The 15,112-nt window shown below is 46.6% G+C and overlaps 1 protein-coding gene across 2 annotated transcripts in view; it reads left to right on the top strand.

The window, feature by feature from the left end:
- Positions 1–15,112, top strand: part of ATP6V0A4 (ATPase H+ transporting V0 subunit a4) — a 76,271-nt gene that overhangs the window by 38,763 nt on the left and 22,396 nt on the right. For both annotated transcript variants that reach the window (XM_080818290.1, XM_080818289.1), the window contains 6 exons: positions 1,645–1,795; positions 2,868–3,007; positions 4,678–4,835; positions 7,674–7,767; positions 11,515–11,633; positions 13,234–13,450. In XM_080818290.1, the coding sequence (XP_080674416.1) occupies positions 1,645–1,795; positions 2,868–3,007; positions 4,678–4,835; positions 7,674–7,767; positions 11,515–11,633; positions 13,234–13,450 (879 nt within the window). The remainder of the gene's footprint in view (positions 1–1,644; positions 1,796–2,867; positions 3,008–4,677; positions 4,836–7,673; positions 7,768–11,514; positions 11,634–13,233; positions 13,451–15,112) is intronic.

Here is a 15,112-nt window from a genome sequence, read left to right as displayed (position 1 = left end):
TTGGAATTGTAAGTCCTGTAATACCATTCAACGACTGTAACTGGAGAGGGCCCCTCTGAGCAGTTGGCTTGGAGCAAGAGGAGGGAGAGCTTTCCAGCTGGAGGGGCTGCAAGTAAAGGCCTTGAGATGGGATTGGATTAGGAGGTAGGGGCTATCTTTATCCCCGTTGTACAATGAGGAAACTGAGGCACAGAAAGTAGAAGTAACTTGATCCTGGTCCTGGAGCCAGGAGGCGGGATTTGAATGTCCCCGTATCATACTCCAATAATGACCCAGTGGGGCACTTAAGAAGAGCGTGTCACTCAGACTGGGAAGGGCAGTGGTGCTTCTTGGAGGATGCGGTGTCTGGGCTGAACCATGGGAGGGTGATCAGTGAGCAGGTTTCTGGCTGGAGAGAGGGTACAGCCAGCTTAAAGAATGGGAGGAAGAATGGGAGGAAGATCAGGGAGAGGCTGCGGCGTGGTCCTGAAGGACTTCTAGTGGCACAAGAGGTCTGATTTTATTCCCATGCTGGAGCGACACAATCCAGTTTGTATTTTAGAAAGGAAGTATGGGGGTGGAGGTGCGAAGAGAGTCTAAGTCAATATTGGGAAGAAGTCTTGATTACAGAACTGAAGAATTTTTTTTTTAAAGATTTTATTTATTTATTTCACAGACAGAGATCACGAGTAGGCAGAGAGGCAGGCAGAAAGAGAGGGGAAAGCAGGCTCCCTGCCGAGCAGAGAGCCTGATGTGGGGCTCAATCCCAGGACCCTGGGATCATGACCTGAGCCGAAGACAGAGGCTTTAACCCACTGAGCCACCCAGGCGCCCCAAAACGGAAGAATTTTGATTTCATTCTTTAGGTAAAGAGGCCTTGGAAGATTTTTGTGTAGGCGGGTAGCATGACTGAAGCAGTCTTCTCTGTTTTCTTTCATCAAAGAAGGATTGCACTGTCTGAAGGACAGGATACATGGAAGGGAGAGAGACAGAGGAGGACGGTGAGGCTCGGGGCTAGGCTGGTAGGGATGGGAGCAAGAAGAAGAGAGACTTGAAAGGGACAAGCAGCAAGATTTGGTGATCGATTCACGGAGTGATTGAACCAGGAGAAAGGACACGTCTGATGATTCCAGAGGCTCAGGGATCTGGAGAACGGAGTCCGCTGAAGGAACATTGAGGCCAACGGAGGACCTGGCTTTGGGACAAGTTGATGAGTTTGGTTTTAGGCTCCTGGATTCTGTGGGGTTGCTGGGCCATGAGAATTTGAAAGCCTGGGCAGGTAGTTAAAACAGAATTCAGAGGAGGGTCAGGGCCATTTGGAAGAATGGGAAAGAATTAGGAAAGTGGATAAACTCTTGAGGGAGTGAGCAGAGAGAACGGAAAAGTAGAGGACCCAGAACTGCACTCAACAGGTCCGTTTGCAGGAGCAGGAGAATGGGAATGGCCAGAACTCAACTTGCTTTGACGACTCTCCTGTCGGATAAATTAGATAAGTATTAGGAAGGTATTCACTTTTACAGATGTGGTCATGGGTCTCACAGAGGTCAAGAAATCGTCCCAAGTTCACCTTTAAAGGATGGCACAAATCGGACTGTGATCCACGTGCTGACACTCAGCTCGAAGCTCTCTTTCTTACATTTTTGTCAATATTTTTTTTTTTTGTAGGAACTAAGTGGCTCCTCCATGGTCCCCATCCTGACCGCAGTGCAGTCTAAAACAGCTCCTCCCACATTTAACAGGACCAATAAATTCACGGCCGGCTTCCAGAATATTGTAGATGCATATGGTGTGGGCAGTTACCGGGAAATAAACCCAGGTAACGGGTCTGATACATTGAATAATGGGACAGCTTGAAAATGAAAAGTGGGTAAGGTTGACCCCTTAGGTGGCAGAGGAGGTGAATTGCTTATAAGTGTGACATCCCTACAATCTTGTCTCGCTCCCTGATGTCCTGTGTTGTCTTGCATTAATGACAATTAGAGAAAGCTTTGTTCTTGGTCAAGATTTCACCTGTTCTCCCTTAAACCATACCTTGATGAGGCAGTCAAGTTCTGTTCCTTTTCCCTTAACCAGTTCACTGAGCGTCATGTCTCAGCATCTTCACAGACCTGTAGCTGTCTTGTGGGTGAGATGAGAACACACAGGACTTGGAATCAGAAGACTGGATTCTTAGTGCTATAAGCTATGGTGATGTTGGTTGCCTGGTCTGTAAAAACAAAGAGGTAGACCAGCTGCCCTTCAGCCATGTCGTCCACAACTCTCTTCTCCTCCAGCCTGTGTCCTAATCTTGTGACCTGTAATGCAGGGGCTGCATAGGTTGGGTATCCTGTGAGTAACTGCTAGAAGTGCCTGGTGCTTGTGGATGCTGAAGAAACGGACAAAAAATGGTAGTAGAATAGTATACAAAACACTCAGAGACAGAAAAGTGGTTTTATTGTTTATTTTTTTAGAGCAGGCAGGAGGGAGAGAGGGAGAGGGAAGGATAGAGACTCTTAAGCAGGCTCCATGCCCAGCCTGACTCCAGGCTTGATCTCACCATCCTGAGATCATGACCTGAGCTGAAATCAAGAGTTGGACACTTAGCCAACGGAGCCACCCAGTGTCTCCCCCCCCCCGCCCCCGCTCAGGAAACTGGTTTTAAATCCCATTAAATTTTGTGATCTTGAAAACTCAGCTCATTTTTAAATGGGGAATAATAATGCTGACATCAATGAGCTGATGTCTGTGGTAGCTAAGCAAGTGCTGGGATTGGGGATGGGGAGGGAAGACAAAACCAGAAAGCTACAGGGGAACCAGCTTGTGCGGCATGGAACGTGATTGACAGATCTTTGATGGGGACGCAGTGGCTGTGGGAAGGACTCAGGCTGTTGTGGGTCTCGCTTCTACAGCTCCCTATACCATCATCACTTTCCCCTTCCTGTTCGCCGTGATGTTTGGAGACTGTGGTCATGGGATCGTGATGCTACTGGCAGCCCTTTGGATGGTCCTGAATGAGAGACACTTGCTCTCTCAGAAGACGAACAATGAGGTGGGTGTCCATTGAATATCCTGCCTCATTTTCTTGAGGTAATAAGTAGAATATGAACAATGTGTACGTTGTTTTCACCATAGAAACAACATATTTTACGAAAAGCAGAAGACAGAGAGTGGAAAAGGGCCAAAATCTAACACAGAAATTCCTGTCCAAAGCTCAGTGCTTTGGCTGGTGTGGTGTGGTTCCTTTCAGCATTTTTGTTTTTTGTACATTGCTTGACAAGGCATTGATCTTATTTTTAAGTTTTTTCTCCTAACATTGATTTTCCCCCTCTGATTGTAAAAGCATTATATGTTTTTTTTTTAAAAATTGGGAAAAAATACAAAAATTCAACTACCTAGAGAAAATCACAACTAATGTTTTTATGCATCATTCCAATTTTTTCTGTGCTTGTACACAGTTTTTTAAAACTGGGATCAAATAGTGCATATTAATTTGTGGCCTTCTTTTTTTTTTTTTTAATACCACAAATATTTTTTCTAGGGCACCTTGTCAGTACAGTCAGTTGGGGGTCTGACTCTTGATTTCAGCTCAGGTCATGATCTCAGGGTCCTGGGATTGAGCCCCACGTTGGGCCTGCACTCCATGGGGAATCTGCTTGGGATTCTCTGTCTTCCCCTCCCTAGCACGCATGCTCTCTATCTCTCTAAAAAAAAAAAACCAAAAAAAACAAATATTTTTTTCATGGCCGATCCCTTCTCCCGCAATCAGCCCATGACCATGTTCTTATGAAACACCAAGAAACCCTGACTATTACATCTTCCTTTGACACTTGAAGTGTCCACACCTTTTGTGAAGTGACTTCTCGGTGTTGTGAAGGTTGAGACAACTCAAGAGTCTACAGTCTTCCAAGTTAGGGTCATGTTATGTTCACTGTAATACATTTTATAAGCTGGAAACATGCCTTTAGCTGTGTTCTGCATTTTGCGAATATCTACAAACTTTCATTACAAGTTGTCTTAACTAGAGCTAGTTCAGCGATGTCACAGTGGGTTAATCATCAGCAAGCTTAGTCGGAAAATCCACTCCTGGCCAGTAGAGTTCTGCATGACCAGCATTTTAACAACTGTAGTTGCCTATAATAAATATTTGACGTCCCAAAGATACACTTGAACAGGTCTGAGAATGATCAACCCACATCGTTCCGTATTATAGAAAGCATTTGAGTCTTCCTAGGGAATGTGCTTGGACAGAGACTCGATTTTATAATGACAAGACCCGAAATGAGTGTGGATTTGACTTGCCGTGAAATTGAGCTGCCATATGAGTCCTGCTCTGCGCTTGTCTTCTAGAAGCACTTGAGACAATGGCTGCCCACTGTCATGTCCCTTCCCTGACACGGGAGGCCTCAGCTTGTGCCTCAGTTATGTTTCCTAACCAACGATCACTTCAAGAATGTGGCACTTATATGGCTTTGCTTCCATAATAACAATTTCCAGTCTAGGACTTTCCTGATTCTTGGATAGAAGCTCCGGAAAATGATGTGTGTACTCCATTTGGATCACTTTGATGTTGCCTCGTCCCATGGCCCCTCTGTGTAGGGCCTGCATACCTTGCCAGGACTATTTCCAGTGCTGTTGGAGACATCTGGTAACATACTTCCCACCCCCGGGATCTGGTGCCAAGCCCATTGACCGTCATCTTCTCTGTCTCCCTGAGGCCAGATCTGGAACACCTTCTTCCATGGACGCTATCTGATCCTCCTCATGGGCATCTTCTCCATCTACACGGGCTTGATTTACAACGACTGCTTCTCCAAGTCTTTCAACATCTTTGGCTCTTCTTGGAGTGTCCGGCCCATGTTCAGAAACGGCACGTGGAAGTAAGTTTATAGAGTGACATGGGTCCGGGTGGCCTCAGTGGCAACAAAGAACTCCATTTTACCTCCTGAGCGAGAGACCTCAAACCCACCCCTCAGTAACTGGACTGGTAACTGTAAAACATGGAAATAGTTTTTAAAATTTCAGTTAACTCTAGAGCACGGAGTGCACAGTGTTACCGTGAAAGCTAACGGTAGAGCAGGTAAAAACGGGGCATCTTGGTATCAGTCACAGAAGCCAAGTTCCCCGGAGGAGAAGGAGGTCTTTGAAGAATTGAAAACAGTGAAATTAGGGCATCTAGGTGCTGAGGAGAGAAGGCTTACGTGGGTGTTGAACTATATAAATTATTGGTTCCCCATGTTCAAGGTCCCAGACTCACCTGAAGGGCGTTTTCTTTGACAGCTTCAGAGCAGCTTGATTCAACATCAAAAGCAAAGGAGGGTATGGCTAGTTTTGCAAAAGTGGTTCCCTGTGTTTGCCTGATGGGTGACGAGGTGAGGAGGGCGGGTAGGGCGGCATGGGTGGGGGTGGGGTAGCTGGTGAGAACATGGGTGCAGAAGAGAGAGACCCGGGAGCTCTCTCAATGCCCACAAACCACAGCTTGGACGGATGGTAAGAGTGTGGATGGCTGTGTCATGGGGGGTCAGTGTGTCCCTTTAGCTTCTCTGCTGGGTCTAAGTTCCTTGTGGTGGAGGACAGGAATGTTAAACAAACAAACAATGTATGAATTAAAATGAAGATTAAGATATTTTCCGGAATTACAGATGGCTCTATTGACAAGGGTTTTTGTTTTTGTTTTACAATTAGTACTCTGATGAGACGCCTAGGAGAACAAAGCTTTCATAGATTTAAAGGCAAATTACTTAGTTTTGCTCTTTAGATGAAAATTCCTAAGCATAACGATGGACTCTGAAACATGTTGAATCAGCATCATTTCTCCAAACCACCAATATGAAATCTCATTTGCCCAGGAGTGTGACTGGGAGAGGTCTGAGTCTGGCTTTTTGTCACTCTGCAAATGTGGGCTGGAATGTTCTTTTATGCACGTGTGAATGACCTCTGGCTCAATTCAAGGCTCCTGGAGGCCAAGCCCAGTCTAAGGGCTGCTCAGCCACGTGCCCAGGCACTGACTGTGTGAAGCGGGACCTCATTGACCGAGAGACACACGAGAATTGCCGTCATCCATCAGAGCGGTAGAGGACCCAGCAAGTGAATTTCGGTCACCAGTCACAAGCCGGGTCTTGGGCTTGTTTCCCCGACAGTTGACCGGGGGCACTGTCACAATGCTCGTCAGCCCAAGACCACCAGAAGCCTGCCGTCGTCCCCCAGACTGAGTTTACTGACACAGGGGACGTGGTGGACCAGTGGAGGGCTTGAGCCGATCAGCAAGAGGGCGTGGGAAAGGGATCCCGGGGGCTGGCTCCCCAGAGGAGGAGGGCAACATTTGGTCATTTTTGTGGTTTGGGCATTGTCCTTGTTTTTCTATGTCCATATTTTGATATCAGATATGATTGAGGGTTGGTCTTGTTTGTGTCTGCATCCAGCCTGGTCCCAGGATGGCTTTGTCTGGTGTTGGTGTTCTGTGAACTTGTTTACGTTCAACAGCAGATACCGTGACTTCGCTGTTGGCTCCCATCTGGGGTGACTTTCTTCTTTGTCCACACACAAACAAGTCTCTGCCAGTTCGGTGCAACCATTTGCCCTGACGCATGCCATTAGCGTAGGGTGGGGTGGGGGTGGGGCATCGGAGGGTGCGTGTCTGAGACGGCCAGTGGCCAGTCGGGTACAGCTGCTTCCACGCATCTGGAGGGGCTGAGCTGCTCCATCAGGCTTCCGGATCCCCCGGCTGCTCTCTGATGCCCTCTAGCGCCTCGGCTGTAGGAGGGAGGGAGTCTATTTCTAGGTAGCCCCGCAAAGTTGCCAAAACTCTGTTCCTCATCATTTCTACTCCTCCTTGGCCCCTCTATAGACGTGGGCTCTGTTAAACACACACACATACACGCGCGTGCGTGCGCGCACACACACACACACACACACACCCACCTCTTGCAGAGAGAGTAAGAAATCCCTACCCACTGATGTTCATGCTTCTGAGCCAAGTTGGGAGACTGATTTAAAGGCCTTTAGTGGGGGGCGCCTGGGTGGCTCAGTGGGGTAAGCCTCTGCCTTTGGCTCAGGTCATGATCTCAGGGTCCTGGGATCGAGCCCCGCATCTGGCTCTCTGCACAGTGGGGCTCTCTGCACAGTGGGGCGCCTGCTTCCCCTCTCTCTCTGCCTGCCTCTCTGCCTACTTGTGATCTCTGTCTGTCAAATAAATAATTAAAATCTTAAAAAAAGAAAAGGCATTCATTCAATGGACCACAACTTTTGAGAGCTAAGTTTCACAGAGATGAGGGCCCATGGGTGAAAGCCAGTTCAGTTCTCCAGGATGAGCCCACGTGCTTTCTGGGGAGGTTTTGCAGGCTTGTTTTTGGGCTGAGGTTTGTTTCCTCTATGCTCCTTCATCCCTGGCCTGACTTATTTTCTGATGTGGTTTAACTATTATTGTTATTATTTGTCTATTTATTTTTTACAATACTCCACCGGGGTAGGAGCCCTTTGGCGACTCAGACCATGAAGCATCTCAGGGGCCAGTCAGTAATGTCTGTAGCTTCACCCAGCATGATCCTTGGCCCACAGTAGCCACTCATGGAATGATTGAATGAGCCAAAGGAGGAGGTGCACCAACAGTGTGGGTTTGATTGGCTTAACAAGTTCATGACCAAGGACACTATTGTATACTTTTCCTACCTCTAGTTAATCACTGGTTTTGTTTTTATTTTTCCTTTCTCCCTCTGTAGCACACACGTAATGGAGACAAATCCGTATTTACAGCTGGACCCAGCCATTCCGGGAGTGTACTCTGGAAATCCATACCCATTTGGAATTGATCCGGTAATAATGTCTTCTCGGGTTAAATATTTATCATGTAAAACGTCTTGCTGAGAAGATCTCTAGGTAGAGGAGAAGAAAGTGCCAGGGGCTGTCGAATCAACAAGTTTACGCTGAGATAGAATTACATATACTGAGGGTTTTATGACACTGCGCAGGACTCAAGTAAGTGTCCTACCTGTACCCTTTCCCTAGCCCCTGGGTCATTTTCCATATAGTTGCTCAGACATCTTTCTCTGATGATTTATACCCCTGGTGGTTAATGATTGCTTCTTTCAAAGGCCCTTGGTTGCCTGGAAAGTATGCCTGTTAGAGGAGTCATTTAGCATCCTGGTCAAGTTGCCTGCTCTGGCATTTTCTTGCCATGAGTAACGTCCCTCTTTTCCTAGGAAAATGTAGATTTACTCTTATTTTTGCTTTATTTTATCGCATAGAATTGATGTCAGTTTAAAAAAGAAAAGGGGTGCGTTAACTTTTACGTGGTGGTTATAGCTATCTCAGTTGGATTCGAGCCAAGCGAAACAAAGGCTCTTCCTCAGGTAGCCTTTTAGATACAAAGGGATTTCGAGAAGGCTCCCAGGCCTGTTAGCTTGAAGCCCTGCACGCGTGATGGCCCGGCGCATAACCGCCACTAGGTGGCAGCCTTGTGCCCCAGATGAGCTTGAGCGGGCTAGACCCGAACTTGGCAGATGCCCTCAATAAATGTTTCTTCTAAGCCCTTTTTGTGGGAGAGATCTCGGGACCTCGGTTTTGGTTGCTGACAGTTAAGAGTAAACAGTACCGGCCCTAAAGCTATACTCTGCTATCTATGGGTCGTCTCTTCAGTTTCCCCGAGTCCTCCCCGGGCTTGTCTGCCTCCCTTCCCTTAGGAAGACAGAAAGCGTCACCCAGGATTTGTTTGTACTTTGCACTTAGAGGCGCTCGCATTGTAAGCCTATCCCAAGAGGTAAAGTCCTTGAAAGCTTGTAAACTGCAAGTGCGAAAATCGAATGCAAGTTGTTATTTTTGTGGATTGAAAGACTTTTTCTGTGGTCCAAGGAATGTCATGATTAGCCAGGGCGGGTGGTGGATGAGTCCAGAGTGGGCTGATCCTAGGGTCTGGTTGACCTTCCTTGGCTTTGAATCTCTTTGCCGCTACTGTCCTGTCTTCGCTTCCCAGCCCACCCCTGACTCATCAGCAGATCCTGCCTGCCCGGTTCTGCTCCTCAGACAGAGGACGGCATCGTCACCGCTCAGAACACACTGGGCTGCGGTGTCCATCAGGAAAGCGGTTTTGTCATCTGTCCACCTGTTAGGGAGGAAAAAGGGGAGGATGGAAGAGAAGTGGGAGGTTGAAAAGAATTAACTTTTTTCCTGGTAGCATTTATTTTTGAAATTTTTGAGATTTCTGGTCTTTTTATTACAAAACAAGGCATACATGAGATTAAAAATCCAATAAATACAAAATAGTATAAAAAAAGAAAGAGTTCTCTCTCCTGTTCTGGAAATTCTGCTCCCCCAGAGATAGCCCCTTTAACAGAACATCTCTGTGCCTCTGTTAGCACTGACATATTTAAAAAAAAATTTTTTTTAAAGATTTTGTTTATTCATTTGAGAGAGAGAGCATGAGAGAAAGAAGAGAGCACAAGCTGAGGGCGAGAGGGAGAGGGTGAGGGAGAAGCAGACTCCCACCAAGCAGGGAACCTGACGCAGGACTTGATCTCAGGACCCTGGGATCATGAACTGAGCTGAAGGCAGACGCTTAACCAACTGAGCCACCCAGGCGCCCAAAGATTTATTTTTTCACTTTAGAAAGAGAGCACACATGTGCAAGCAGGGGGAGAGGCAGAGGGAGAGAAGCTCAAGCAGATGTCTTGCTGAGCGTTGAGCCCTACCTGGGGTTCGATCTCATGACCCGGAGATCATGCCTTGAGCCGAAACCAAGAGTTGGTTACTAAAGGGCTGAGCCACCCAGGTGCCCCAGCACTCACTTCTATTAATGAGGGGTTGAATTTTTCACATAATGTAAATTTCTACAGGTGCATTTATTGACTGTGTGCAACACTTTTTTGAGCATCAAATCACAAAATATTTGGCTGTCAGAGCTGAGAGGTCTTTGTAAAAGTGTTTGTAGATATTTTGTAATAAATGAACATAACAAAATGGCTTAAAGCCTATGCTCTTGGGTCAGACAGCCTGTGTATGGATCTTGCCTTTTCTATTTTCTTGCTATGGTTTTGAGCAAGTTAACACCTCTGTGTCTCTGTTTCCTCATCTGCAAAATAGGTATGACAACAGCTCTAACTCACTGGGTTGCTCAAAAGAGTAAATTATTTTTATGCATAAAACACCCAGAACAGAGTTTGGTCCGTAAGTAGGGCCGATACCCCATTTGCTGTAATAGTATTTCTTCCTTGATGTGTAAAGAACTCAATCTCCCCAAGACCGAGATAAAATTCTCTTATGTATAAAGGGGAGTATTTATATTTATATCATAGAGTTTTTGTTGGAATTAAATGATAGTACATTTAAAGAGCTTAGTATGTGTCTGGACTTAATTTTAAGTTTATCACATTTGGCTGGGTCTACAGCGTGCTGGTAAATGGGTCCTAAGCATGTTGAGGGATCCCGTAGGGACTGGGTGAGCAGGCAAGCAAAGGGAAAAGAGACTGGAGGGCAAGCCTGGTGCTGCTGAAATGCTAGGCAGATGGCGGAGGTAGAGATGCCTCTGGTGTCTGGGCACCTGTTACTGGAGACCCTTTGCCTGCCTTCCTGGCAGCCTTCTTGGTGGTTGGCTAGCCGGCAGCTGCTCAGGACATTGTAAAGAGAGAATCAGTGAGAGATGGTTCCTGCCTGTATGTATTCCTGGGGTAGGGGCAGGGTACATTTGCACTGAGGCTATGCCCAGGGGGGCTTTGAGCCCTTAACAGAAGCAAAGTAGTTTGGAGGAGGAAGTTATTGTAGGAGGGAGAATGAGATGAACCTCCTGGCTCTGTTACCTTTGAGGTGCAGTATAGCAAACCCTTAGAACATATCTAGCAGGAGGACTGGGGATGTGTCTAGGGTTGAGGAGGGGTTAGGAGTGGAGAGCAAAGACTTGAACCATTTATATAGGAGAGGATGTGGGGCCATTAGCTAGCGTGGAACCCTGACCAGCCCCCGATCCCCCTCTGGGTGCTTGCTCTGTGTCAGTCTTTTTAGGACAAGGACATATGTCCCTCTCTTTGCAAGCCTGGCAGCTCTGTCTAAAACAGGGACCGTGGAGAAGGCAGGGACCATGGCTTGCCCATAGTGTTAATATATATTGGCTATAAGAGTGGCTTCTTGAGATGGACCCGGGAAGATGCTTTGTAATGTCAAGCACTGTAGAAATTCACAGTAAAAGGTGGTGTTACCAAGAAGGGATTGGATACATTCATGGGCCAGAAATCTCCACCACTAAGAAGTGGACCTGAGGCAAGTGTGAGAGCTCCCCACAATGGGTCAGAATGTCTTTTCCCTTAGGAGGAAAACTCATGGAGGATTTTCTTTCTTCTGGCCACTGGAGATTCACTAATGGCACTGATGGTTGTGACACATTTGTCATTACAGTTGCATTGATGAGGGGTTTCTTCTTTTTCCTTTTTTGAGCCTAAAATGCATGTGTTAAATGGGATTGAAATTTGAAAATGTGGTCCCTACAGTGACTTCCTCAGGAGAAGTCCTGCTGTCACCCCTGACAGAACTTCCAGACTCTGATCTCATGCAGTTCTTGTCATGTTTCCTGTCCAGATTTGGAACTTGGCTTCAAACAAACTAACATTCTTGAACTCCTACAAAATGAAGATGTCAGTTATCCTGGGAATTGTCCAGATGGTTTTTGGTGTCATTCTCAGCCTTTTCAATCACATGTAAGTTTTCATGATTAACTTGCTGCCTGTTGGTCTGACCCTGTCATTGAGGATCAGTGACAGAGCCACCTGTGTGGCCCCACGTCCCTTTGTGCAAGAGTTTCCTTCTTCCTATGGGAAGTGCTTTGCCACATGTCTTGGCTTGAGCCAGGACAAGCTGGTTTGGCAGAAGTGGGACCTCTGTTTCTCCTGAGCTGGGTCACTCAAGTAGGAGGACATTTTTTCACCTCTGAAATATTTGAGGGTCCAGAAACGGACTGGCAAGCCCGTACCACCTTGAGCCCCCCAACCTGAAAGGCCTCGGTCACTGCCATTTCCAGGATTAGTGCCCACCAGTGGGCAAATGGAGTCATAAGTACCTTTGGGCCAACCTGCCCTCAGATTCTCAATCCTCTTCGATGTCATTTCTTCCAAATGGCAGCAGCTTCTCGCTTGGGCTGTCCCGGAATACTTCTCAAACCTATTTTTCTAAAGGCGCTAATGTATGAAAACATGGAAAGTGGTCAATTGCACATGAACTCTTAAGCTTCCCCTCGGAAGGGACCCAGACCACTTCTGTTCCATTGGCCAGAGCCAGCCCCATGGTGCCCTCTGACCTGAAAGTTCACAACAGTGCAGATCTACTCGAAAAGTCAGATATAGTTAGTGAGTCAACTAGTGACAATTAGGGACTAGTGACCCTGGTACCGTCGCCTCCCTGAAAGGGCCGTGAGAATTAAATGAGAGATGATCCCGGAAAGCATTTTCCGGAGCAGTCTGTCCTTTGTTTCATTGTGTGTCAGGCCGACCTCAATGACGCAGGAACCCTGTTTTATCGCGAGATCTCCCTTTTCCCTCAGAGAACTCTTGCAATTAGCAAAGGGAGTGGGGGCCCTTTCTGACATTTTAACTTGGGGCCCCTCAATTTCGCTTTGTGGCACTCTCTCTGTATCTTAGAGCACGAGCTGACAAACTTTTTCTATAGAGGGCCAGAGAATAAATATTTTAGGCTCTGGAGGCCAGATGGTCTCTGTCACAACTACCCAATCCTGATGTTGGAGCATGAAAGTTGCCACAGACAATCTGTCAATGGATGAGTGGGTCTATGTCCTAATAAAACTTTAGTAGTGAACACGGAAATTTGAATTGCATATAATTTTTGCATATCGTTATCACAAACCATTCTTTTCAGTTTTTCGGTCAAATGTTTAAAAATGTAAAAATCATTTTCAACTTGTGTGTGGTTTAAAAACAGGTGAGGGGCTCAGTTTAGCCCTTAAACCTTAGCTCTCCAACCTCTGTCTTGGGAGAAAAAGCTTTGTAGTCGTCCTTCTATATCTTTGTGTCCATGGATGTGTTGATACGAGCTAGGTGTGCACGTGAAGCTGTGGTCAAACCACCAGCTCTCCCTGCAGACCTGCCCTTTGCTTCGGACTCTACCTTCCAGACCCTGGTTCTCTCGAATCCTTCCTTCCTCTTTTTTCCATCCCTGCGTCATGGCTGCTCGCTTGGGGAGTCAATGCGGTATGTGAAAGTGAACATTTCGTGCTTCGGGACGAATGATTAGTTCTTGATGTTCCCTCATTGTTCCGCCTCTCCTGTGTGTGTTTCCCACCCGCAGATACTTCAGAAGAACTCTCAACATCGTTCTGCAGTTTGTTCCTGAGATGATTTTTATCCTGTGTCTGTTCGGATACTTGGTTTTCATGATCATTTTCAAATGGTGCCACTTCGACGTCCGCGCGTCCCAGCGCGCCCCCAGCATCCTCATCCACTTCATCAACATGTTTCTGTTTAACTACGACGACCCTTCCAACGCCCCCCTGTACGAACATCAGGTATCGATGCGCTTTTGTTCTTCTTTCAGGCTCTTGAGGATGTCACGTCCACCTCCTACTCATGGGTATTGCAGAAAGTAGTTGTTTCCAAGACTGAGCCATCTTAGCACCCACTCCAGGCTGTTAGGTTCTTCACGTTTCAGAAGGTGTTTATGAGAGTGGGTGAATGTACAGGGGCTTAGAGCAACATGGCGGTGCGGTCTCCAGCCACTCCTATTTGGGTGACATGGGACAGGTTATTTCTGTGCGATTGAAAATCGGCTTGCCCATCATTTGCGGTGAAAGAAAAAAACCCAGGCCTTCAAATTCATTGGCCTGAAACTACACATGGTCTAAACAGGGCCTTAAGATGTAATGCTGTTTTATTCTAAACATAAGCGCTAAGGTGGGCAAGAAAGACAACTGGAGAGTCAAGAAGACGAGTCCCTCTGTTCACGTGGGCAGGGGCTCCCGGGAAACCAAGACCCAAACTCACGCTCTCTTGTGAGCTTCCGTGGCTGATTCGGGGTGCCTTCTCTTCTTTTCTTCCTTTTGGTGCTTCTTCTGTGAACTGTCCCTCCCAACACCTGGACTGCATTGCCGTGTCTTTTTCTTCCACTTCTAGCAATTCATCATCAACTTAGCAAGTCAGCCTCACTACCAACTTGATATTTTATTTTAAAAAAGCATAAATGCTCCATGGGAGCTGGATATAGAAACCAGGCAATGAGTGACTTTTGGTAACACAAGTAGTTTTCCTCTCGCCTCCCCCAGTGACTAACTTGATGATACTGTGGGAAGGCAGATTGTCACTCAGGGAGGGCGCACTTGTATCTCCTGAGTCCTGGTGGCTATTTTCCCGATGTGACCCTCTGCTGCTCCTGTCACTTGCCAGTGGCTGCTCACCCTGGATGTCCTCACGGAAGACATGCTCTGTCCCTCCTGTGGTCACATGTAGCCTCTTGTGTTTGAGTCCTAGTTGTGTTCTCCTGCTTTATGGGAACAGCAAACAAGAAGAAGAGAAAAGGCCTTGTGGAAGGGCATTTTTTATGAAAAATAAAGATAATTCAGATTTTAGATAAGAATCAGAGAAGACCTACACCACTGAAAGCTCTTTTGAGGTGGCCTACTTAACTGTTGTAACGTTTTTGTTATACCTCAGTGAATGGTATACGAACCACCCCAGACTGTGAACACTAAATAAACCTATTTGGAAGGTTGGTTTACTCAGTGCTGGAGTCTGAATGAAAGTTTCCTTGGATTTCCCAAACAAGTCTTCTCTTTTAGGCAAAGGACTCAGACTCACTAACTATTTTATGTGCTAACTCCCTTCATAGAGACTAAAGTCCTCATCTGGTCTGGAATGTGCACTGAATTTGGCACAGTGAATGGTTTTTCCAGCTTTTTTTCCCCTTCAAAACCCTTACTGGGAACTGGCCAGTTTTCCTGTGCCCTATTTTGAAGATGAATTATCATGACACTGTTTGAAGTTTCCATAACCTCATTTTGGGACCATGCAGCTAGAAAAGACAATGGAAGTGGATAACCCAGACCCTTCCCAACACTGCGGTGGCCATCTTGGTGCCATGTTTGAATATCAAAGAAGAAGAGCAACAGATAAATACAAATTTTCGGCTACTGTGTACATCATGAGGTGGAAAACCTTTTCTAAAGATGAACAGA

The sequence above is a fragment of the Martes martes genome (assembly GCF_963455335.1).
Source record: "Martes martes genome assembly, chromosome: 11".
NCBI classification, from domain to species: Eukaryota; Metazoa; Chordata; class Mammalia; order Carnivora; family Mustelidae; genus Martes; species Martes martes.
This window is presented reverse-complemented; position numbering and strand designations above follow the sequence as displayed.